Below are 24,550 nucleotides of genomic sequence, written 5' to 3' on the forward strand. Positions count from 1 at the left end.
CACAGGCTGATCATGCCTTTTGGCCCTTAAGAGCCTCTCCATTGATGTTATTTTTTACAGTGGGTTTTACACTGTATTGTTAACACATGTATTATTTGTTCTACTTGGTTGTATTGTTTGACCTTGTTTTTATGGACTGTAATCCACTGTAAGATCCTCTGGATAGTGGGTGGGTTATAAATATATTAAATAAATAATTGTGATTATTATAATACCCCATGTTAGTGAAGCTCAAAGATATATTAATATAGGACATATTGTCAGGTTCAGCCCAAAGAACTCCAAGAGACAATGCAAATACAGTTCTGTTGCGTTTATTAGCTACAACCTCCAGACAGAAAATCTCCCCAGACTGAACCCTAGTTCCCAAGCCAGCCAGCCACAACACCGTGAATTCCTTAAGGAGGTGCCAGCCTCATCTTCTTGAACTTCCCATACTCCTGTTGGGGGCTAAGAACACGCTTATCTCCCTGAGCCTGGCCGTCATAAGTCCATTCCATCACACATATATACCAATGACATAACACCACTGAACTTAATATAACTGAATTGACAGTGTGTACCAATGGCAAAACCCTTGTTCTAGTTGGAAACTGCCAGCCCCAAAATTACATATATCAGATGCACAACACAGTCACATCCTCTATGTCTGGAGCACTTGGGAGCAAAACCATAAAGACTTGATGACAGAATTTTGAAGAGGGTGTGTTAAGTATCGATACTCTCCTCCAAAAAGGAGGGGGAAGGAGGTAACAGTCAAATTTTCAGAACCTTTAAGTACACATGTCACAGTAAACTAGACAGCCTAATTACAATGCTAAACCAGGGACTAGAAGGACAAAACATTCTTATCGCTATGAGAGGGGGCTCCACAGAAAAGAAACTTTCTTTCAAATTGAACTCCTAAATAGTCAAGTATACGGAAAGGATTTTTTTCTTTTCATCTTCTATAACCATATGAAACCATCTCAAAAAAACAAAATCAGTATTTTGCGTCCATGTCCATGTGAATTCTTCTTTTTTCTAAGAGAGAGAGATCTACAAAATGCAATTCAGAATATCACTGGTATTAGTATAACATTATTAGTGTAACAGAAGGCTTGAGCGAGGAAGATACTGGAATGGAGGATCGAGGTTATCAGGAGGGAGGGGAAATGTTCCAGAGCAAGTGCCTCTCAGTCCACAGCAAGAGCGTGGGAATAGAAATAGGAGGAGGCTAGCCCCTCCCTAGGGTCTCACAGGGTTATATCCAGTAGTTGCTTCAGCTAGGTTTAGTCTGGTGAGATTCTGTCTATTAGGTGCAAGCTAATAAAGGAACTGTACTGTGCTGGATTGCCTCATTGTTGTTCTTGGGCTGAACCTGACAATTAGCATAAAATTGTATGATCACTCAGTGGAGCTTGAAGTTCTCCTTAAAACTTTATTACCTCCCTGAAATTGAAATTAGCAATGCCTGTATAATTAAGAATTCAAAAGCTGCATAGTGTGATTTCCAAAGTTTAACAGTCTGCATTAAGGGCTCTGGCATTTCAGTTACAAAATACAAACCTTAATAAATACTTTACTTCATGATCCTATTCTCATGACCAAACTCCATGTTGTACAGATACATCTAGGTCTGCTCTTGCAAATCACCAAGACATAAAGCAGTGACCACAGAACTGGGAGGCATCCACTGGAACATCCATTTGTATTAAAGGATTTCCATTTACCATCTCTAGTAAAGACTTTACTTGAAAACCTTAATGGAAATCAACTCCCTAATTCAGTCTTCATCCCAGCAGTAGCTTACTCAGAAGCTTTCATAGTCAGAACTCTCTTTTTTTGCTGGCTGCTGGGGCAGGTATGGCAAACTGAAGGTGGATCTGTGACAGTGGAGCCAACAACAGTGGCAAAGACCAAGGAATTGGTGAGTAGACTGGTTCCTTGGAATATCTTCAGATAAGGAGAGGATGAGAGATTGCCCATATATGCTCTGGATGGCTGCAGAACAGCAGTTTTCCACAGGTTTGAACACCGGGAGATGAAGGGAGTAGCCATCGTGCTCGCAACTGCAGCAGAGCCTTTTAAAGGTCACCAAGTTCACAAACCTCACTTTCTCATCACTTTTGGAAATTGCCTATTAACTATTCTAAAGCTATTAGAGACCTTTGGAGTGACAGGTTTGAAAAGTCTTCATTCGGTTAATTTATGTTCAACTCTGAACAAAAGAAAAATGAATTACAAGCTTAAGAACTTAAAGAATTTGAAATAAACAGCAAAAAGCTAAATAAGATTTTGATCTAAGAAAGTTATAAACAGATTACGGGTCCAGATACATTTGGAATATTGACTTTTACTACAAGATTTTGGAATTAACTAAAAATAAATAAATAACTTCTCATGGGAAACAGACTTATTTTAGTTATCCTGACAATTGCAAAGTCATAATATAAGATAAGGGATGATTTTAGAAACTGGACACTAGAGTGGACTAAAGATTTTAAGCAGAAGGAAAAAAAATACAAGCCTGATGTCAATTAATAATGGGACTTACAGAATGATACAAAACACTGTAACACTGGAAATATTAAACAAGATCTTTGAAGAATGGAGTCAGAAATTAGTAACTACATTATCAATACTGTCAGTAATGATGTCTGCTTCTATGGATAGACTATGTCTAAAAGATGTTAATGAAGAAATAACAGATGTGGAACAAATTCTATCTGACAAGATAGAGAAGTACAGACTGTAGAACTACAAATGACAGACCAAGAGAATGACTCAGAAAAGGCTGCTTTACTGGATATACAAAAAAAATTAGCTTAAGTTTTAAAAATAAAAACGGAAATACAAATGATAAACCAAGAGAATGACCTGGAAAAGGTTTTCTTATTGGATCTACAAAAGAGGCTTGTTAAAGCCTTGAAGAAATCCATGTGATGAGATAAAGAATTGAAGAAAAATCAAATCCTATGACATTAATTCATGATTGAATTAACGATTAAGTCTGTTAGAAGTAAAAGGAAGGAATATAAGGTTGGTTTATTTGATCAAGGTTAAAATAAGACTTTTTTTTTTTTTTTTTTTTTTTGCAAAGTTCTGGCAATCCTTTATGGACTTTTTGCTGTCACCAAGATTGAAAAGTTGATGTTTTAGAGATTTGCTTATAGATAAGGGATAGGATATGGGATGAAGAGATATCTGTTTAACCTTACAGGGGGTGAAGAGTTACTAAATCTGTGTATACTTGTTGAGATGAAGGTTGGAAGTGACTTCTTTATATATTTTTTCTTTCTTTTTTATTATATTCTCTCTTTTCTTTTTCTTCTTTCTTCTTTTATTTTTCCTGCAGTTTTTATTCTTTCTTTCCATTCTCTTTTCTTTCTCTAAGATTAATTTGTATTAGTTTTTACTATTATAATAAAAATCTGAATAAAAATTATATATTTTTTAAAAAGATCTTTTCTTTTCTACATGTGTGCATCCATGCAGTCATGTATATGAGATATGTAATGAATATGTTCACAATGTATACTATAGAGCATAGGAGAAAAAGTAACAGCCCCATGCCACTTGCAGCCCATGGGAGGGGCTTCTTTGATCAATCTTTGGCCAGGGTTCCTTGACCAAACTGCTATGTTTCTCAACTTTATGTCCCCTAAAAGTAGTTGATTGGAAAAAGATTCAAATGAGATCCAAATCTAACTATAGTGCAGCTGAGGGCAAGGTGGGAGATGTAACTTCAGATCGCAGTGGAAGAATTATGGGGGAATTAGCTGCTGCATGGAAGAAAACTCTACATATGTGTGTGTATATATGTGAGAAAGAGAGGGAGGGAAGGAAGGAGATTTTGGTTCTCTCATTGCTCTGTTATTGCTTTGCAGCTCCAGAATTGCATTTGTTTGTCTATGCAGCTTCAGAAAATGACAGGATAGCATGGAACTCTTAGCATGAAAGATTGGGTAGCATATACTGAAATAGAGGTCAGCAAGGAAGCTGGAGTTCAAATACTAACAAAACAATGCAATGTATACTTTTTTCATCAAGCATAGAAGACAACAAGGGAAAGCCCTAGCAGGTGTTGGTTCTGACCAGCTAATAAAAAAAAGAATATGGTCGTTCACTTTATCCAATGCAAGTTGCAAAAAAAAGTTCACCGGTTTGAACATCAATATTTTATTTCTTATAAAAATAGTATTACCTGAGCTCATATTTTTAACTTAGCACCCATGATTGATCCAATGAGGTCTAAACAGTGCCAAATTTCAAACCAATCTAATAAAAACTGCCATAGGTTCAGCAAGTAAAAAAGATGTTTTCAAAAAATTGAAAACTGACACAAGTACATTTGTGTAATTCATACATTCACAATTCACATTTTCAGAGCGTATCATATATTTACATCAAATAGTGGCATATTTATTCAGAATTATTGAGGAGGCCAATCTTTCATAAGGTTTTTTGGGAGGAGGGGACCCATTAAAGGAGGAAAGGTGGTTGAGACAGATGGGAAGGAACGAGGCAATTAAAAGCGTTTACTTGACAAGACAATGGAGGAGAGAATTATAGCCAAATAACTTCACATAATCTTAGACATGAATATGAGATAGGCAGCAACCCATATTTGGGAAAAGTTTCCCATAGTTTCAGCCTAGTCCTAACACACATATCTATGAATCACCTACTATTATCAATGTCGCAGCACCTCTCCAAAACCTCTTCTTTGGGGCAGCTTTCAAACGCAGCTTAGCAAAAAGGCACCAATTTCAAATTAAAATTTATGTCCATCCACTATCATGATCTGCTTTTGAACTACCAGGAATCTGTAGCCATAGATTACATTCTTGTCAACAGGAACAATCAGCTTATTTGTATCAGATTAGATTCATTCGGGTCAGGATACACACAGCTATCCAATTCCGCTTTATTACTGAAGAAGCAACTAGGAAACAGAGATCTTTAAATACCTTTCCAATCCCTGGGTTGTCTTTGACTTTTGATACAGCTCTTAAAAGGCATGGTGGTGCTGGAGGAGGATACATCTGTAGGATGCCACTAAAATTGGTGGCATAAATAGAGACACCATGGGAGTGCAGCAAAGGCGCATGATGCTTCTTTTTCTTTGAGGACAGGTTAAGTTTCTGGGCAGCTCTGAACAAAACAACACCAAGAAAAAAAATTAGTATTATTATATACAGAAAGAATTCATATTGATATAAAACAGATATTCAGCACCATCACCACTTGTTTAGTAAATCAAGAGACTTTACTCTGTAATCAGATTTTATAAGAACTTAAATGTCAGGAATACTAGAAATGGATTTAAAAATGAAATGGCAAGACATTTGTGTAATTTTCCTCTCTAAAAGAGTTCCAATTAGATACTAACTTTAAAAAAAACTTTGGCAGAAGCTTAGAAGAATCAGATTAAAGGCTGCCAAAACCTCAAGTCATAAAATGCCGAAAGAATCCAGTTATCATTTGCGGGGCCAGATGGGCTTTTGCTGCTGCTAACATTTACACAAAAGTTGTATTAATTTGTACCCTAACAAGTTAAGAGACAAAGAGAAAACTTTTGGCAACAGCAAATCAGTTGGACTGAAGCTCACAAAAAACCCCCTCTAACTATGTGTAAAAAGCAAAAGAAGGACAGAAAGGGGGGTTGGGGGGGATAAAGGAGGAAGAACATTTTGGCCTATAATCAAGTCCAGAGGCTGCCACAGCAACCAGTTGGAATTTAAGCAGCACGGTTATGTGCAGGGTTATAAAATGTGTTACTAATTTCATTATTTCACATAAAAAGAAAAATGCATTGAAGGGTACTTTTTAATGTGCCAAACAGTAGCAGCATTACTTTTGAAAAAATTGATTTCCGTGCACAAAAATGCTCAGGACCACAAGCAATGGAGAAATCAATCTGGTTTCAGATCAAGTCCATTTCCCATGTGTTCATTCCATTCCAACTCACATAAATCTCACATTAATCGATACAAAACATATATTTAAATTTAAATATACACAGTCTTGCCTTCTCTCAAAGTTAGCATTCTAAAAGTCAGTTATATTAAAGCGTTGTTTATATCTTATTTTGGTATACTTTTAATGACAAAATTTAGAGAAGTAAAAAATCTGAAGGATAACCACCTCATAGCCCATGCATTAGCAGCTACGTCCTCTTGAACCCCTCGAAGGTTAGAGAAGTGTTGAGAGAGAGAGAGCATACTATGTGGTCCCAGACCAGAAAAAAAATGCCTACCCTTTCTTTAGGTTTAATCTCCATCAAGAATTATGTTCTGCAACTCTTCCATGCAATCATTGTTTCTTTAACCTGTTCTTCCTCCATTTTAAATTCTAGTAAATGTCCATAAAGTTTTTTGATCACCTTTTCATCAGTACCCATCAAAATTTTATCTAAAACTGTCAGCTCATCATAGATACCTTCTGCTTTAAAATCTTTATCGAATCTAGATTGTATTTGCAAATATGAAAACCAATTCATTTTTATACCTTGTTCTTCCAACGCTTGCATAGTTTTAAGTTCACCCTTTTCATTCAATATCTCAGTATATTTAACTGTTTGTTCCTTTTTATATGTTATTGGATAAGAAAAGGCTTCAATAGTGGATATCCATCGTGGAACTTTTAAATAACATTGTCTTCTTGTCTTCTCCCAGTTTAAAAACAATGCCTCTCGAATATAGTGCCTTCTAAAATAGCCCTGTGTTTTCGTTCCCTTATACCATAAGAAAGCATGCCAGCCCAACAACAGGTCATGTCCCTCTAAGGTCAATAATCTATTATTTCTTAAAGTTATCCAATCCTTTACCCACATCAAATTTGTCGCCTGATAGTATAATTCCCAGTTAGGCAAGGCAAACCCACCTCTTACTCTTGCATCTTGTAGTAATTTAAGCTTTATTCTTGCTTTTTTACCCTGCCAGATGTATTTCAATACAATTTTATTTAAATCATCAAAGAACTCTTTCCCTAGACGAATTGGAATTGTCTGGAATAGATATAATATCCTAGGCAATATATTCATCTTAATAGTGGATATTCTCCCAATCATTGATAATTGTAAATTCTCCCATTTTGTCAAATCTGTTGCAATCTGTCGTTTAAGTTTAACATAATTATCCTCCTTCAATGTACTACATCTTGGTGTAATATATATCCCTAGGTATTTAACCCTGTTTGTGACCTGTATTTCTAAAACTTCTTCCAATTCTTTCTTTCGCCTTGCTAGCATATTCTTTGTTAATATCTTTGTTTTATCTTTATTTATTTTTAAACTTGCTACTTTTCCATATTCTTCTATCTTTTCAATTAATTTAGATGCTGTTTCCAATGGGTCCTCTAGTATAAATACTAGGTCATCTGCGAAGGCTTGCAGTTTGTACTCTTCGTTTTTGATCTTCATTCCTTTTATTTCTTTCTCTTCTCTTCTCTTATATTCCTATTCAACACTTCTAATGTTAAGACAAACAACAAGGGCGATAGTGGACAGCCTTGTCTCGTCCCTTTTGTTATGTCTATCTGTTCTGTTAAATCTCCGTTTATCATGATTTTTGCAGTCTGCTTATAATATATTGTTTCAATGGCTTGGGTAAATTTTTTAGGGTTATGGAATTGATTTAGAGAAGTGGCAAAAACTATGGTCTCAAAACTATAAAATGACAATGTCAACTGCATATAAAGAAAACTTGTATAAGATGTTTTACAGGTGGCATTTACCCCCAACGAGGATTGTGAGAATGTATAAGAACAAGTCTGATAAATGTTGGAAGTGTCATCAGAAGCCCGGCACATATTACCATATGTGGTGGACATGCCCAGAAGCTAAAAGATATTGGATTAAAATTAAAATCCACACATGGCTGGAAAAAATGACAAAACAACATATAGACTTTAAACCAGAGACATTTTTACTGGGAATTATACCGGAAACATATAGTAAAGAACTGAAATATCTGATTGTAAATGTTTTGACAGCGGCTAGAATTGTATTTGCTAAGAATTGGAAGAATGAAAAAGTACCTATGCAGGAGGAAGTTATTAAGAAAATTATGGAATGTGCTGAGATGAGTAAATTGACATTTGAAATTAGAGAGCAAGAAGACAAACAATTTTATATGATATGGGATTTGTTTTATCAATGGTTGGACGAAAAGATATAGTAATGTAATAGATCAGCAAATTATATAATAGAAACTTGACAAATTGATATAAATTACTATATATATATATATATATAATCAATGGATAAAAATGATACAAATCTTATTATGAAACCTGGTGTTATAGACTAGTAACAAATGAATAATAATTGATAACTGATAAATATATAAATATGTGTTGGATAGATGACATGAGACTCTATATAAATGGTGAGTGAAGACTATGAAAGGATGGCACAAATGATTGGTAACTGGCTGACACACGGTTTAAAATGGAAGATGGTTTTTATGTTTTTTATGCTATTGTTTGTTTGTGTTTGTTGTAAAAAATAAAAAAATTATATAAAAAAAAAAGAATTATGTTCTGCAACTCTTGAACTTTCCATCTGTTTCCTACCCCACCCTCCACCCACAAGCCTACAAATATTTTTCTCGAGCATTCAGATAGTGCTTGTTTTGATGCATAAGCAACAATGTTCATTCCTAAGCATGCAATTATGTTTGAACAGATATCTAATACACTCGTTTTCCTCTTCCTTGATCTTTTAATTTATAACCATGAAGTTACATGGCATTATTTTAAATTATAAACCACCTTGGATACATTTAGCAAAAAGATGAAAATCTATTAATGGAGTAACTAAAATAAAGGATAAAAGAAATAAAGGAATACCATGAGTTACTAGCATAATCAAACCTAACTCTCAGCTCATTCTACAAACATAACATAGCGTAACATTTGCCCACTAGAGAATCTGCAATCTGCATTCTATTTTAGCAGGAATCTCTCCTTAGCACAAAATATGAGCTAACACTAGCAGCAAAAGTAAAATTGAAATGCAGCATGAACCAAAGGCCACAGCAAATAGCTCTGGTTTGATAGCACCATTTAATTTGCATGATGTTTACATAAACCTGATTGACAACTAGCACAAGAGTGTCTTGCAGTTCTGGGATACTATTGATGTATTTCTGATACTCAGTCTTAAGATTGTTCTCTATGGCCAAACAGCCTTGAAATGTTCACTGCTTTATAAAAAGACATCTCCATATTTTTGATGAGTAGGGAATATTATGCATATTTTAGCTACCATGATATGCTGTAACATGGAAATAACAAATAGGAAAAAATAGGTCTACAGAATCTTTTCAATGCTCCATGATGGGATACGTGAAATCCTGACAGATTAATGATTGCTTCAGTACAGTCTGCAGCTAAACTCCCCTTGGGAAAAATATATAAAAGAGGAAAATATGCCAAGATTGAATTTGCACATCCAATGTTTATTCAGACACCCAGGCTGAGTGTTAATAGCCAGATACATTTAGTGTACACAAGGGAATCCACAAATGAAAGATGTAGGTCAGGTGTACAATAAAGGTGTTAGATTTGCAATAAAATCCAAGGCTACAATCCAATACTAGGTTAAACTCATTAAAATCAATAAGTTTAAATTCATCAAATAGTATGTTGGATTATGAACCAAGTTTTAAAATAATTGTAAAAGGGAGAGCCAAAATTAGTTGGTATCTGGTTTGAGTTGACTTTTAAAAAATTTGAAATTTGGATCAAACTGAACTTCATTTGAATTCCAAAGTAAAATTATAGAGACCCCATTTTGAAGTCCTTCACAAATATACTTACAGGTCACAGTTAAATAAGAAAGCTTTATTCCCAAAATTGTTTTTGGCAATACATCATCCCTGGTGACCAAAAACTATTTTATGCAACCTTAACTATGGACCCAAATATGGAATCATCAATAATGCAAATGAAATACCCAGGATATTTATTTAAATTAGGAACATTATACCAAATAAAACTGAAACAAAAAATTGCAAAAATTCAAACTGAAACTTGGGTTTTCTTCAAGATCACACTGCTCTACATGTGAAAAGACATAATTTTAATATGTTTAATAAATAGTGTGTACATATTGGCAGGATTGCAATTACCTTTTTTGAATAAACATATATTCCATTTCAGGATAAACAACATTATGCAGTCCACACAAAAAAAGTAAGTAGCAGTAGTAGCTGTAAGAAAAAAATTGATTTCTAACTTCCCCTTCCTTTCAGCTCACTTTTCATATAGTGTTTTGCAATTTGACCTTCATTCATTTTCTCTATATAACTAAATCACCTCAATATACTTCATATTGATCACTCTTCTATTCAATCCACATTCATTCATCACCTATTTATTCTTAACTCTATATCTTCTTGTTTTATCACAAACAATTCTTAAGCAACCCATTCCTACTGAGTTCAACTTATTTTTGTATTTTTCCTGACATACCTAACCCCCACTTCCATATAACAAAAATCAGAAGCACACTCTTACATTTTTACTTCTTTCAACAAGCATTTATTCTTCACAACAGACATCATACAACTCACTACCTTTCTACCAGTGTTTGTACATTTAAAAATTTTTCCATTTTCACATCTTCATTAAACATTCTACCAAGATAAACAAATTCATCTACTTGAAACTATTCACTCTATTTTGTCTGTCAAATACAATTACCCTGGTCTGATTCATTAATTTTCAGATGCATACTCTTCATTGCAACATGTAATCTATCTAATATTCATTGCAAATCATTTGAGTTCTCATCCAGCAATATGGCATCATCTGCATACCAAAGTACACACATGTTTATGCCTTCAATTGACACAACTCTAGTGATACCACAAGTATTCCTTATACATTTTAAATACATTTTAAAAACCAAGAGGTCATTAAACATCCTATTCTTACTTCCTGCTCAACAGGAATCATTCACTAAGTATTCAATTTATTTTCCCACATGACATATTTGCGCAAAGCATTGCACAATTTAAGCCTATTCATTTTATCATATGTGTCCTCTAAATCAACAAACATTTTTTGTTTTGTTTAAAATGTGTTGCTTCCCTTTTCTGTACCAACATGTCGGGAATTGGGCTGACAGATTAACGCGCTATAAGAAAAATCCACTATTTTGAACCCATTGATTAGGCCGTTATATTGATAGACTTTCCTTTAATGTTATATCAGCAGCAGCACACTTCCTCATTGGCTGAAGTGGATTCTCTTCACAGAGAAAGGAAGTTGCCGATCACAGAATAGCAATCTCTTTTTGTCCAGTTGTCACCAGAGATAATTTTGAATGGAAAATAATGGAAACGTTGTTAAGAGGAGAATTCGGACACATAGTTGTTTGTACATAACATTTAGAATAAACAAGAGTCTTTTTGAGGATAACCTGTCAAATTTTATTTTGGAATCAGTGAGAAGGGTGAGGCAGAGTCGTATAAAGCTAACACAAAATCATTGGCAGGTGGTTAAACAGAAGTCACATGTAAATATTCAACCTCCATAAAATACAGTTCAAGTGAGATAGAGATAAGACTGCATGGATAAGCCTGGGTCCCAAAAATGTTGCATCTCTGGCTTCTCAATAAATTTTTGTACATTATATAGGAATGCATATAAGAGGGTTATAAGCTGAACTTCTCCACAGCCCAGAACTGTTGTTAAGGCAGAGCTCCCAGTTGTGGGGAAGTTCAGCTGAATATATTGACAGCTATCCAACAGATCTTAGCAGCCCACAAAGAGGGTTTTATATATGTTTCTGTGTAATGCAGAATAAGGCCATGAGGATGTTCCAATTTTCCTTATCAACTCATTTCACTAAGGCAATCCTATGATTAGTACATATGAACCACTTAATAAATAGGAGATAAATGCAATATAATTCATGGCTTCTCTCTTTCTCCCAGCTAGGAGAGAGTTATGTGGAAAATGCCACACAAGGAATAAAGAATGCCATAAATAAAACTGCTGGATTTGACCAAAGGTCCATCTAATCCAGTTTCTAGTTTCTCACAGAAGATAACCTGATACGTTTTTGGCCTGTTGCTGTTGCCCATTGGCATACCACCCCTGACTATTGGTAAATCTACTGGTAAAGCCATTGGTAGATTTATCCATCGACATTACTTTGTTCAGTCCCTTTCGAAAGCCATCAGAGGCAGGAGGCATTGCCACATCTTGCAACATCAATCTCTAAATTTATTATTTGTTGTATGGAGAAAGATTTCATTTTGTTTGTCCTAAATCAGGATGACTCCAGTATTTAACTGGGAAAAAAACAAACCTCTAATCTCCATTTACAACATATTATTGCAGACTATGACAAACTGTTGTATTGCCCTTGATCAACTTCTTCTAGTATTAAACACACATGCCTGCACGCACACACACAAATATTGTAGCCTCTTCTCAGAGAAAAAATTGAAAGCAGCTGTTATGGAGAGCAATTAACAGTGAGCACAATATGCAATCTTAATTTTACTTCAGCTGCATAATAAATGTCTCTGGAGCATCCCAAAACATTTATTTATATATGAAAACATTCAGTCAACCATCACCAACTGCCATGCTGGCTGGGTTGAGTGGAATTGTAGTCTAACACATCTGGAGGGCAACAGCTTGGGTAAGGTTGTTTTAGAGGGCACTAGAGTTCCTTCTTTAGGGGCAATTTCAGAAGCACCACCAATAATCAGGGGCAGATTCAGAAAAGCAAAAATTCAGGATTGATATGAAATTACAATATAAAGATCAAAATACAAAGATTGCCAAATATCCACTAGATTCTGAATAGCTTTCACACTATTTGTACAGCAGCTGTAAAGCAACCTTCCACTCCCAACCTGAGTATAAACCACTGCTTTATACCACACACACTGTCTTTTACAGCAGAAGCAGCAACTACAATCTTAGTGATCTTCCTTAAAGGAATTTGTTAAGACTACACTGTAATGAAAACTAGCATGGCACTGTGCCTGGAACAGCAGAGAGGACAAGCAATTTTAGTTCCCAGAGAGCCTGCCAATTTCAGAACATTCTCAGCACACCAGTGCTTGGCAAATGTAGACTAATAACTGCATCCCCTGAGGGAAATAACAATATAGTTGTTTTTTTAAAAAAAAAAATACTCTTGAAATATCTTGGATTTTGCCTGGGCCAATTCACAATTCTACACCAAGGAAGAAGGTTCACTGAAAATTTATTTCAGGTTATTTTAAAAAGGGCTGGATTTCTTTGGTCATACACACAAATATTTCTTGACAAGTCTTCACAGAAAAAGTTACCAGAAGGTTGCTTTGTATCTTGGGCCAGGTATAAATGGTTTTGCAAAGACGGAAGTCAATGGGGAAAGTTCTTATTAAAAGCCTGAAATGAAGGCTGTTCATAATGTGAGTATCTTATGAATCTGAGGCAGCAATGGAGCTTATTCATACGGTCCATGTGGACTTGATGCACTACTTCTGCACTTCTAGTTACATAACTAAAAGCTATGGTGGTTGTATGTGCAGAATATTACCTCAGGTTCATGTAGTCAGCTTGATGAGATATCAAGAAAAAAGAGACATGAAAATCAGTGCTCAATCATTCAGTGCATCCATCAATTTCAACAATATCCTGCCTCATAAAACACCCAACCAAAAATGGCAGAGGGAGGGAGAGGGAGGTATCTTTCCCCCAGTTACTAGCATTCTAAAAATGTGGAAACTTCTTATACCTATGGTGGCTACTTCCTGCTGAAAAAAAAATCCTCCAAGAATTTGCCATGAAATTGCTAATCTAAGCCACAAGCCATCACCACGGGGTATCCTTTTGAAACAAAATAACCACAACAGTCTCTGTGGAAGAAAGAAGGAAATAATTCAGTACTAAAGTACATGCTTTAAATGCAAAAGGCTCTAAGTATTTTCCCCACTATCTCCAATATACATATGGAAAAACTTGTCTAAAAAAATCCCAGAGACCTGCTACAATTCTGGGTTGACAACCTGAACTACACAGCCATATACAGTACTAAAAGTACAACTGACAATAACATTATGTCTACATAAAGTGTTACAGTACAGATACTTTGCAAAGCATAGGGGGTCCAATAATAATATCTTCCTCATTAGCTTTCTATGAGTTGGGTTTGTGTCCAATGCCTTCAATAATCATCAGATACAGTCAGGAAAGCTTCACCTGAATCCATGAAGAGCAGTGGACATTAAGGTTGGTAACAACCACATGTCTGATATACTGAAGGAAAACCCTTATATTCTGAGAAAGTTGGAGGTGCATGCACTATCCTTTTCCTTGAGTTTGACTAATCTTCTGAAAAAGACATAATGAAAAGGAGCTAAACCACCCATTCTACCACCTTCTGATTCCCTCCCTAATTAATGCTTTTGGAATGTCACTATATATTATTTTCTCCTGTGACTATGAGATCTACTGTCTGCATTTTGCTTAACTCTTTTCATCTTTAATAGAAGTCTTTTAAGATGCTCCGGAGAGTTCTTTCCTCATAGTGAGGTGCCACAGCAGAAAATAAAAAATAATATACAGCACATGGAGGAGCACTCAAATATCAAATGGCAAGGGATAGGCCTCTAGCTTGCTCTTTTCTCTGTGCAATTTACAGATTGCTAGGTTGGCTGGTTGTACTGCTGTATAAAGAAAAGCCAAGAAACAGAAACCCAGGAAAACCAGTTCACTAATGGTATTCATCTGGGGAACCAAAATTTAAAACAAATCATTACAGTATGCCTAGATAGTTAAAGAAGGGCCTTAAACTTTGAATTATACAATCTAAAACAGGACATCCCAAATTAGCGGAATCTGGTAGATCTTTCACTACAATCTGTTGCAGTAAGAGTAGTAAAGAATCTGGTGGTATCATAAAGATTAAGCCATGTATGCCTTAAGCTTTATTCGTTATGGCAATGATAATAATGATTACTAGAATAGGGAATTTAAGCAAAAGAACATATAAAAACTAGCTTCCTGATCTCAATGTTTCTTCAGGTTCACTTCCAATACTGAAGGCAAATCTAACTTTTAAAACCAGAAGCTGAAAAAAAAAGTCTGATGTTATTCAAGACATACAACATATTTTCCTCCAGAATGAGACTCTGAAAAATAGCTGTAGTTCTGCAAGTGAAAAGCAAAGCAGAGTTATAGACAGACTATTTAGTAATTTGTGACATCACTGAGACATATAGCCATCCCAAACCTATCATCTCCAAAAAGGTTTAAAGACCTGGCTCTGTCAATGTACATGGGGTGATATGGGCTTTACCCATCCCTGGGGGTGGTTAGCCCCCTGATGATGCTCCCTGGAATTACTTGCCAATCTCCTTGGAATTTATTTAAAACATTTTTAGGAATGTTTTTCTGTTGTATTTTAATGAGTTTTTATCTTGTTGTAAACCACCCAGAGATGGGTGGTGACAAATTTGATGAATAAATAAATAAAAATAAATAGTTCTACAACTGATTTAAAAGCACCTTAATGTTTCTCATACACAACATGTGTGTGTGTGTGTATAAATGATCTAACATGTCAGCAGACCTGAAGGTCAGGAGGTGCAGGTGAGCCCATACATTGGTTATGTTAACTTGTGACTGATAGGTCTGTTTTTACCCCAATTGCTGTTTTATGTGTGTTTTTCTCTTTTTTATGTTTTTATATTTTTTTTCTTTTAACACTGTTAGCCACCCAGTGTCATGAACGTGAGATGGGCAGCTGTATAAATTCAATCAATCAATCAATCAATCAATCAGGCTTTACAATGCACTTACAGATATTATTCAACCTTTAAAAGCTAGAATTCTTTTTATCCAGGTAGGAGTTTAAATGTTGTGTTGAATCTACCTCATAATGCCAACCCTATTCTCAGTCTGTGAATGCTAGGGTCCCTTAAAAGAATATTAAGTGATTTTCCACATGGCAGATAAGATTTCCTGATAAGTTTTCTTCTACCTCAAGTGAATTTTAATAAAACACATTTTAGAGCACACTCATATTTTACATAGGGTATCTATGAGATATCCTACATATCTCATAGATACCCTGGCCAATATCTCATTGTGAAATATGATATGCAAGTTTGGGAATCTTCTGGATGATATGAGGATCCTACAGTGGACTCTTAGGATTCTTTAAAAGTCATATATGTTAATGTACAAAAGCAAAAGTTGATGGTGAGAAAACTGGAGACCACTGAATCAATCAAAGAATTTCCTTCTTACAGATGTTAGCTGGAGAGGAGTGAATCTGAATTATATATATTGTGCCTGTACTGTTCCAGTAACTTACATATCAGTCATAAGAGAACTTTCTTCTGATACAATTTCTACTTCTCTGGGATCAGTAACTAGACTTGGTTACTACAAACAGTGCAAAATTGCTATATAAAGACAGCAAATTATTTATATTATTTCTTAACTATGAGAGTTTTTTTTAATGTTTTCTCATATCAATTATTACCAAAAACAAAAAACGGGATCTTACAGTTTGTCAAGGAAACTGTACAATGTCACCCTAAGAACGGTACAGGTTAGCCAGGAGTAGATCCAGGAAACTGACTAAATAAGTTAGAGCTGGTGCTTCAGTGATAGACGAACCAGAGAGATGCTGTTGGATGGATTAAAGTCTATCCACCATTCTTGATAACTTTTTCTTCAGATTTCTCTGATTTGTATATACCTGCAAACAGGGCGAAATAAGGAAATGGCAACAGTTGCACTACCAGTCCTTCTTTAATGAAGTTAATTCTGCAAGCAGAGCACTTGACATTTTGCTCTGCAATACTGCCTTGAAATGCACAGAGGAAAGCCACTTTCAGTAAAAGTTTACAAGCGATTCAACTGCTTGTCCTACAAAGTCATTGCCTTATGTTAAATGACTCACAAAAGTCATTTAAGCAGCATGACAAAATGACATTTTGATTGATACCTTCTGTTGTCTGAAGGCCACTTCTCACACTGAATTTCAAAGACACAGGCCTCGCCCTCTTTTTGGTGAAGAAAAATAAAATATGCAAACTATTTTGTTTCAGTAATTCATTCAGCTGGCTCCAAGCCAAACCAATGAACTTCAAAATACTAGTAAAGATTTGGCAGTTCATGGATCTGGCTCTAAGCCAGAAATGCAGATTACTCCAATTCCAAAAAGTCATTTCCATGTCTCTTGAAAAACGGGAATTTTTATGCTGTGTATTTAAATTATTTTACAAGAACTATTTCCCAATTCTCCCATACACTACGAAAAAAATCTTCTGGATTAAGTATTTAATAACAATACATTTAATTCTTAACCCATTATCTAAACCTGAATTACAAACTGGGATAGTGATCGTCCAGTGAACTCCACACTATATTCATTTCAAAATATACTCAATAATGTTATTTTATAATAATTTTAAAGATAGTCTTATCAACAGGTACAAACAAAATTGCTATTCACCACTTTGGAAAAAAAACCTTGCTCTGCTGAATCAAACCAGATCTATCACATTTTCAGAAGCAGGGCCCAGATGCATTTATTACTCTGTAGCAGGGTGGAAAATCAAATTGGATATGCACTTTCTTGAACAGCCAAATTAATTATCATATAAAGCAAAATGGTGTGAAATGTGAAGAAGAATATAGAAAATACTGGATGATTGCTCAAAATCATACCAGATCACATACCCAACAAAGGAAAAAAGTTACTTGAACTATATTCAATCAAGGAAGTATAAGAGCAATGACAATGTTTCTTGTAGGGTGAGATACATAATGTCACATCTCAACAGACAACGTACCATACTTTGAGTGCTTAGAAAAATCAAAATCTTTATCTTTTGGAAATGGCTAGCTTAAGGAAAGACCTGATTCCAACTGTGTTTTTTCATGAAAGAATCAGAAATCACACTAATGCAGTTCACAGAAACTGGAAGTCAGAAACGCAATAAACAGACAAACAAACAAATAACTTTGTTTGGAAGAACTTATCCAAAGTTTTGTCTATTTTCTATAACATCCACCATTTTCAAATGTTGACTAGGACTCTTCGACAAGTTGAATATTTGTTTAACAATGTTTTTAAATTTGAGCCATATTTATTTTATTTATTGACTGATCGTATTTATATAGCCACCCATCTCACATAAGATGACTCTGGGCAGTGTACAACAATTTAAAAAATACATAAAAACAACTACATATAAAAAACTGTAAAAGCACACAAAACAGGAGGGGATAAAATTAATAAGGGAGCCATCGTAAAATCTCCTCGGTCCCCTGGGAGCCCCAGGCCTGATCACATAGCCAGGTCTTGAGGGACTTGTGGAATGTTAACAGGGATGGAGCTAATCTCACTTCTGGGGGGAGAAGATTCCACAAGGCAGGTGCCACAGCAGAGAAGGCCCACCTCCTGGGACCTGACAAATGTAATTCCCTGGCAGATGGGATCCGCAGCATGCCTTCTCTGCCAGACTCTTTCATTCCCAATAATTTTTGGATTTCACATGGATACAAGAGTCCATCTAGGCAAATCTATAAAGAAAAAAAGTTTTCTTTCAAATAGAAAAAATACTGATAACAGATTTAAATTTCTACGTTTACTCAAATGTTAGCATTCCCATAGCAGACAGTGAAGAAGAATAAACTGAAAATATAATAGCCATATTAATAAAGCGGTAAATGAAGCCTGTTCACATTTTGAAAAAAATGGTTTGAATCATCCAACACAAACCCCCATCACCATATATACCATGTGTACAGACCAAAGTTGTTTCCAGCAATCAAGTTTTCTTTTTCTTTTCAAAGAACATACATGCGCCATGACATACTGTATTACATGGACAAGGTATCCATGTGCAGGTGTTTCTGGTAATAACTGAGGTAACCAGATCTTCTGTGAAAGGAAACTAAGTTTCAAACGGTAGGACAAAAAAAAAAAAAAATCATGAATATGTGTGAAAGTCATGCATGTACATACAAGTGTTTGCACAAAATATCAATGCACAAACTCTTTATTGGTCTTGGCCTGGGAGTCTTTAATCACAATACTGGCCTTTTCTGGACTGACAGCCAAACAGCTTATTAGAGGGAACTTATTTTTAGATTTACAGTGTTTAATAGATACTAACAAGAATAAATCATGCATCAGAAATCATAGCTGTGCTGCTGTTCTCTTTTTGAATACATATTGGAGATTTCTTTGTGTTTTCTTCTTCAAATACAATGGGAAGAGTAAAACACCAAAGTTAGTTCCCAGAGATTATGTCTCACTGAAATCTACTGGGCTTTCACAATTGCCACTGATTGCAGTCAGATTTATTTGTGATAAAGAGAAAAGAAAAACAAGCACCAATACTATTAAAATTATAGCTTAGAGGAGGTTTTTTTTTTAATGTTTTCTATCATGCAGGAAATCATACTCTTAATAAAGATTATTGTACCATGAAATTTGCATAAATATTCCTTAGTGGTACAAATGCTTTTCAGGGCAATGCAGGCTGTTTAAGAGTCCAGAGGACATAAGGCTCTTCTAAGAGGCAAACGACACATTAAAATAGGAACAGGAATTGGTTTGCTCTCAGGGCCAGAATAAATGGCCTACCCACTCCCTCATAGCACACATCCCCATTGCTTGGGCACACAATAACCGTGCAGGAGGAGACATCCCTGCTCTACTCAGGGAACGGCTACCTTGAGACATTCTCATACTTTGAAGTAGCAGGTTTCTAGTAGAAGGAAAACCCTGAGGAACCACCACCTCAAGTTATGTCCCAATGAAACCAACTTCCCTCTTTGTTCTCAGAGACAGAGAGACTCAGCAAAAGCCTTATGAGATGAACTTGAACCATAACCTGGAGGATCCTAATTCTTGCAGTAGAAAGTAAACATAGATTTTCCTCTTGAAATGCTAATGAAGCAGCTGACATTATTTGTAAAACAAAACAACAGGCAGATGAAGGTTGCTTAGTTCTTTCATCACTGTCAATTATCTGCAGCCATAGGGCCACATCTCAGATTAATTGCATACAATCCTTAGCCTCACTTCAAAACCCTCAGTAAAAGATACATTCAGAACTTGTGTAATAGTATCTGTCTTTTCCTGGAAGCTTGGAAAACAGAAGAGGAACTCAGTTTTGATTAGCTTTTCTTTTCCCGCCATTTCAAAACCAGAAGTGAAACCAAGTGCAGGTGAAAAGAGATCAGAATGGCAAGGGAACAGTAGCCTTTGCACTGGACAACATAGGAATGTCAGGCATAGGAATGTAGCAAACATTTACTAGGATGGTATTTAGTGTGCCTTTCAGTGAAATGAATATGGTCGGAGTTTCTCAAGATTAATGGTAGCTCTAGGTTTTAGAAGATCCCTTATAAAAGATACCTTTAATGCACAAATGGGAACCTGTGACCTTCAGAAATTGCTGAATTATAACTCCCAGGATTTCTCACCAGTAATCCTGACAGCGACTGGGAGTTGTAGTTCAATAACATCTAGAGGACCATGGATATCTCAGCCTTGCTCTTGTGGAAGCCCTTGCTGAACTAGGCTATTTTCTGCTAGGTTCTGTCTGTACTACTTATTGATTTGCCCAATTTCTGGGCCCATGTATATAGTTACCAAGAAGAAAAGTTCATAGTAATGAATGGGTTCCCCTCACTGAGGTTCCAATTTGCATGCTCAGAGAGCTAAAAATGAACTAATATGCACAATGAGATTATTATGGACAGCTAGAAAATTATATAAATCCAAGCCATAAAATCTAGAGTGCAAACATACTTAAATGCTGAAAATGATAAAGAATAATAATAGGAGATGCACATGAGGCAGAAGCCCATATGGAGATTGAGTAAGAGGAAACCAATTGACAACTGCATTGAAACCATGTTTTCTTTTAATTCTGCCATTGTTATGAATGTTAATATAGGATGTATGTTAATGTAGGATGTACATAAAGCATATTATCACTGCATTACACTTGGAATAAAGATTAAGATTTATCCTTCACACAACCCAGAGGCAAGCAAACCAAGTCAGAGTCACAGAAAAGGCAACTTAGTCTGCAGGCTTCAGAAACGTATATTATGAATACCCCAAAATGCTTTCTACCATACCAACAATAAGAAGCCAAAATTATTCATGCCAAGGAGCAGACAGATCTTTATCCCTCAGTCTGTCAAGACTGTCAACCCCAGAGAGGCGTTACAGTAGTTAAATATATAATGGTACCAAAGAGTTGGAATGTCACCAATAAAAAAGAGACAAAACAGGTGCACACTGTCAAATTACCGCATGCTTGGAAAGTTACGATTATCACTGTAACTGTGGAATGCTACAAACCCCAGTAAAGCAAAGTACTGAGCGCAACAGCTGCTGCTCTCAACCTGCAGGGACGGAGCTGGGGGGGAATTAAAAAAGAGATCTCCAGATCAAGACAACCAACTAACAGAGGTAAAAGACAGACGCTATTAAGGGAGGAGAAGGCAATCTGGCTAAATGAACAGACCATTTGGAGATTAGACACACAAAAACAAAATAGTGGAGGAAAAGCAAACAAACAAAATCTTCTAGACTGGTGACTGTTTAATGAGAGTAAGAGACATGAGGACAGGAAAAGGGATTGGGGTAAGAAATATGTACAAAAAATGGATGGCGTTTATGGCTCAGAAGAGCAGCTTAATTTTTTTAAAGAAGTAAAAAGTAACAGATTACAGCTATAAACTTGCAGAAAGGTAACAACAGGCACCCCTCTCTGAGTAATTTTTGGTTTCATTTTGTGAAATAAATCTACAGCTCTTTCATTTGCAGAAATATAAGGAACAGCATGCTATGCAACAGTATTCTACCAAACAGCTCATTAAGCAGCCGTGCTTTCAAAAAGATCAGGCTACCCATATTAATGTTTTGGCAGGACTCCCTTGAGCCCCTGGTCAGAGCTATTAGCCAGAATCCTGGACTAGCGCTTGGAAAATTAAGGTTCAAATTCCTATGTAGCCAAGAAGCTCACTGGATGATCCTAGGCCAATCACTTTTTCACAATTTGTATCCTACAGGGCTGTTGTGAGAATAAAATAAGCAATGGAAGGACCATGGTATGCCTACCTCAACTTCCTGGATAAAAGGGAGGTCATAAATGCAATGAATGTTTGCTGCAAATTACACATATTCACTATCCCACTGCAGTGCAACCACTTAAAAACAGACTTCCCTGAGTTGAATGTGGCTCCTGGTAGCAATATAAAATTATTTGCCATCCTCTTCTTCTGGGAAGATTGTTGTTGTTGTCTACAGCTCTAGAATTTCCTGGTGGTCTTTCATGCAAGTCTGGCAAGGTTGATGTAGGCGGCGCAACCAATTACCCAACAGGAAATGATCCTGTTGGTTAGGATGATGGGAGTACAGTATAGCCCAATACATGCTTAGAAATTTAAGTCTGTACTCTCTCCCTTTTAGTTGGTTTCTACCCCACTGGCATTTAATAGAAACTCAGTAGTATTTCATTTGCAACAAGCTTCAGTGCCTAAGGGCTCATGCAAATTGAGACTGTCACCTTTTGTTTAAGAAAAAAAAGAACAGCTTTGCCCTTAAGAGAAGATTAGTACTGTGACAGATTTATGAAGTTCCTAAATTGCAAAGCTGATCTCTCCATCCTATACTCTGTAGTGCCTGAATGAAAAGGGCTGCCTATACTTAGTAGATGCAGATTAAAAGCCCAAAATGGAGTAATACAAGTACGTTTTCTTTGTGAATCCATAAAAACAGAAGAAAAAGAGACTGGTTGTTTGCAATACACAACAGTACCATAAAACTGATTAAAGAAACAAGACTGTATAAGGCCATATAAGGTTGTGTGTTAATACTGATCATTAACCATCAATTATCTAATTCCATAAGTTCTTTTGTTAACACCATCAAAACCTATCAGGAAAGTTTGGCAGGCCTGTATGGACTAGCCTTGCCACAGATTCTCTATTTTGGGGAATTGTGTGTATCTGCTGATCACATACTGCTGGCAGAGGGAGTATTGTAAAGCTCCTAGACTTCCTTTTAATGCAACAGGAGATTCATCTGAATTCCTAACTGCTTTTCTTTGGTAAGAGTTCAAGATACTCTGGGCCAGAAAGGCTTGGCAATAATAATTCATACCCTTATCACCACATGTTTGGTCTATTGCAATGCGCTCTATGCAGGGTTGCCTTTGAAGATGATTTGAAAACTACAACCCATATAAGATGCAGTGGCCAAGCTGTTAGCAGAGGAAATTTACTTTTTTATTGGTTGCCAGTTGGCTTCCAAGCCCAGTTCAAAGTACTGGCCTATAAAGCCCTATATGGCATGGCCCCAGGTTACATTAGGGATCACTTTATCCTATATATAAATTAACTACATAAATCAGAAAAATAAATATATAAACAATGCTGCTCATCCTGTTAGAGTATCTAGAGTGGGACTTCTAAAGGTCTTGCCTTCATTAGAAGTGAAAGCAGCATGAACCAGAACGTAGGCCTTTTCTGTTGTTGCTCCCACATTATGGAATGTGTGGCCCCCAGAGGTATGCTTTAGTGCATTCAGGAAGGCTTTGAAAACGTTTCTGCTTAAATAGGTATTCAACACCTAGCTGATACTGGGCAATCATTTTTCATTATCTTTTAATTACGTTTTTATGTGTGGGTATGATTAATTATGGGGGATGTTCATATGCTAGTGTCTTACTGAACATCATCCAGAGTCTTTTGAATGGATAATATAAAAATTAGTCTAAATAAACAAACAGAATGTACTTCACTGAATTTCTTCAACTTGCCCCCTCTACCAAGGCATTATTAGCTGCAATTCCCAGAATACCCAACCAGCAAAGGAATTGTAGTACTAATATATCTAGACTGGATAAGAATTAGGAAGACAAAGCTAGCTGCAACTGAAAAGATCAGTTATCAGATCTCCCATCTTCTTTTTTTAATTTAAAAACAATATGGTGGAATAACAGGAGGTATCCTCCTACTGTCCCCCATATCTTTTGCTTCCCCAAAGTTATATTACTTGCTAAGGAGGAACTGAAATGGATACCTAGATTGTATTCCCTTGAGTTATTTCTTCCAACATTATTTGGAATAATGTTATTTCTTCCAATATTATTTAAAAAGGGGGTGGTTATTAGCAGCTCAATAATGGGTTGAATGGGTTTAAATTAAAGAACTAGCACAAGAGAAAGTAATTCAATCCCCACTCACCCCAATCCTGACATTACTTGCTTTTTTAAAAACTTGACCTTCAAGATGGGCTGAACCTAACAAATTATAATAACAATAAAAAGTATTTATCCAGACTTTCAGCCGTACAAGAAAAACACACAAATTACTTTTTAAAAATCCCACCATGATACATTTCCAACATTTCTTCCTTCCTATTGTTGTTGGCTCTATCTCATATACCAAATTTTTCATTTTCTTTGTTTCTCTTCTTCGTGCAGATTTTCCAGTGTGCACAGATCACACCTGATACAGTCGTTTTACCTATCCATCGCCACACACCCTAATATTTCATCCT

General features: G+C 35.9%; 1 protein-coding gene across 1 annotated transcript in view; it reads right to left on the bottom strand.

Annotated features, from left to right (window-relative positions):
* KIF26A (kinesin family member 26A) overlaps positions 1-24,550 on the bottom strand; it is a 171,138-nt gene that overhangs the window by 42,774 nt on the left and 103,814 nt on the right. Inside the window, exon 5 of the mRNA XM_088149779.1 lies at positions 4,953-5,136. Within this exon, the coding sequence (XP_088005905.1) occupies positions 4,953-5,136 (184 nt within the window). The remainder of the gene's footprint in view (positions 1-4,952; positions 5,137-24,550) is intronic.

Source organism: Python bivittatus, unplaced genomic scaffold, assembly GCF_059951505.1.
Source record: "Python bivittatus isolate LINGU-HERP-01145 unplaced genomic scaffold, Pbiv_v1 ctg000580_np1212, whole genome shotgun sequence".
NCBI classification, from domain to species: domain Eukaryota; kingdom Metazoa; phylum Chordata; class Lepidosauria; order Squamata; family Pythonidae; genus Python; species Python bivittatus.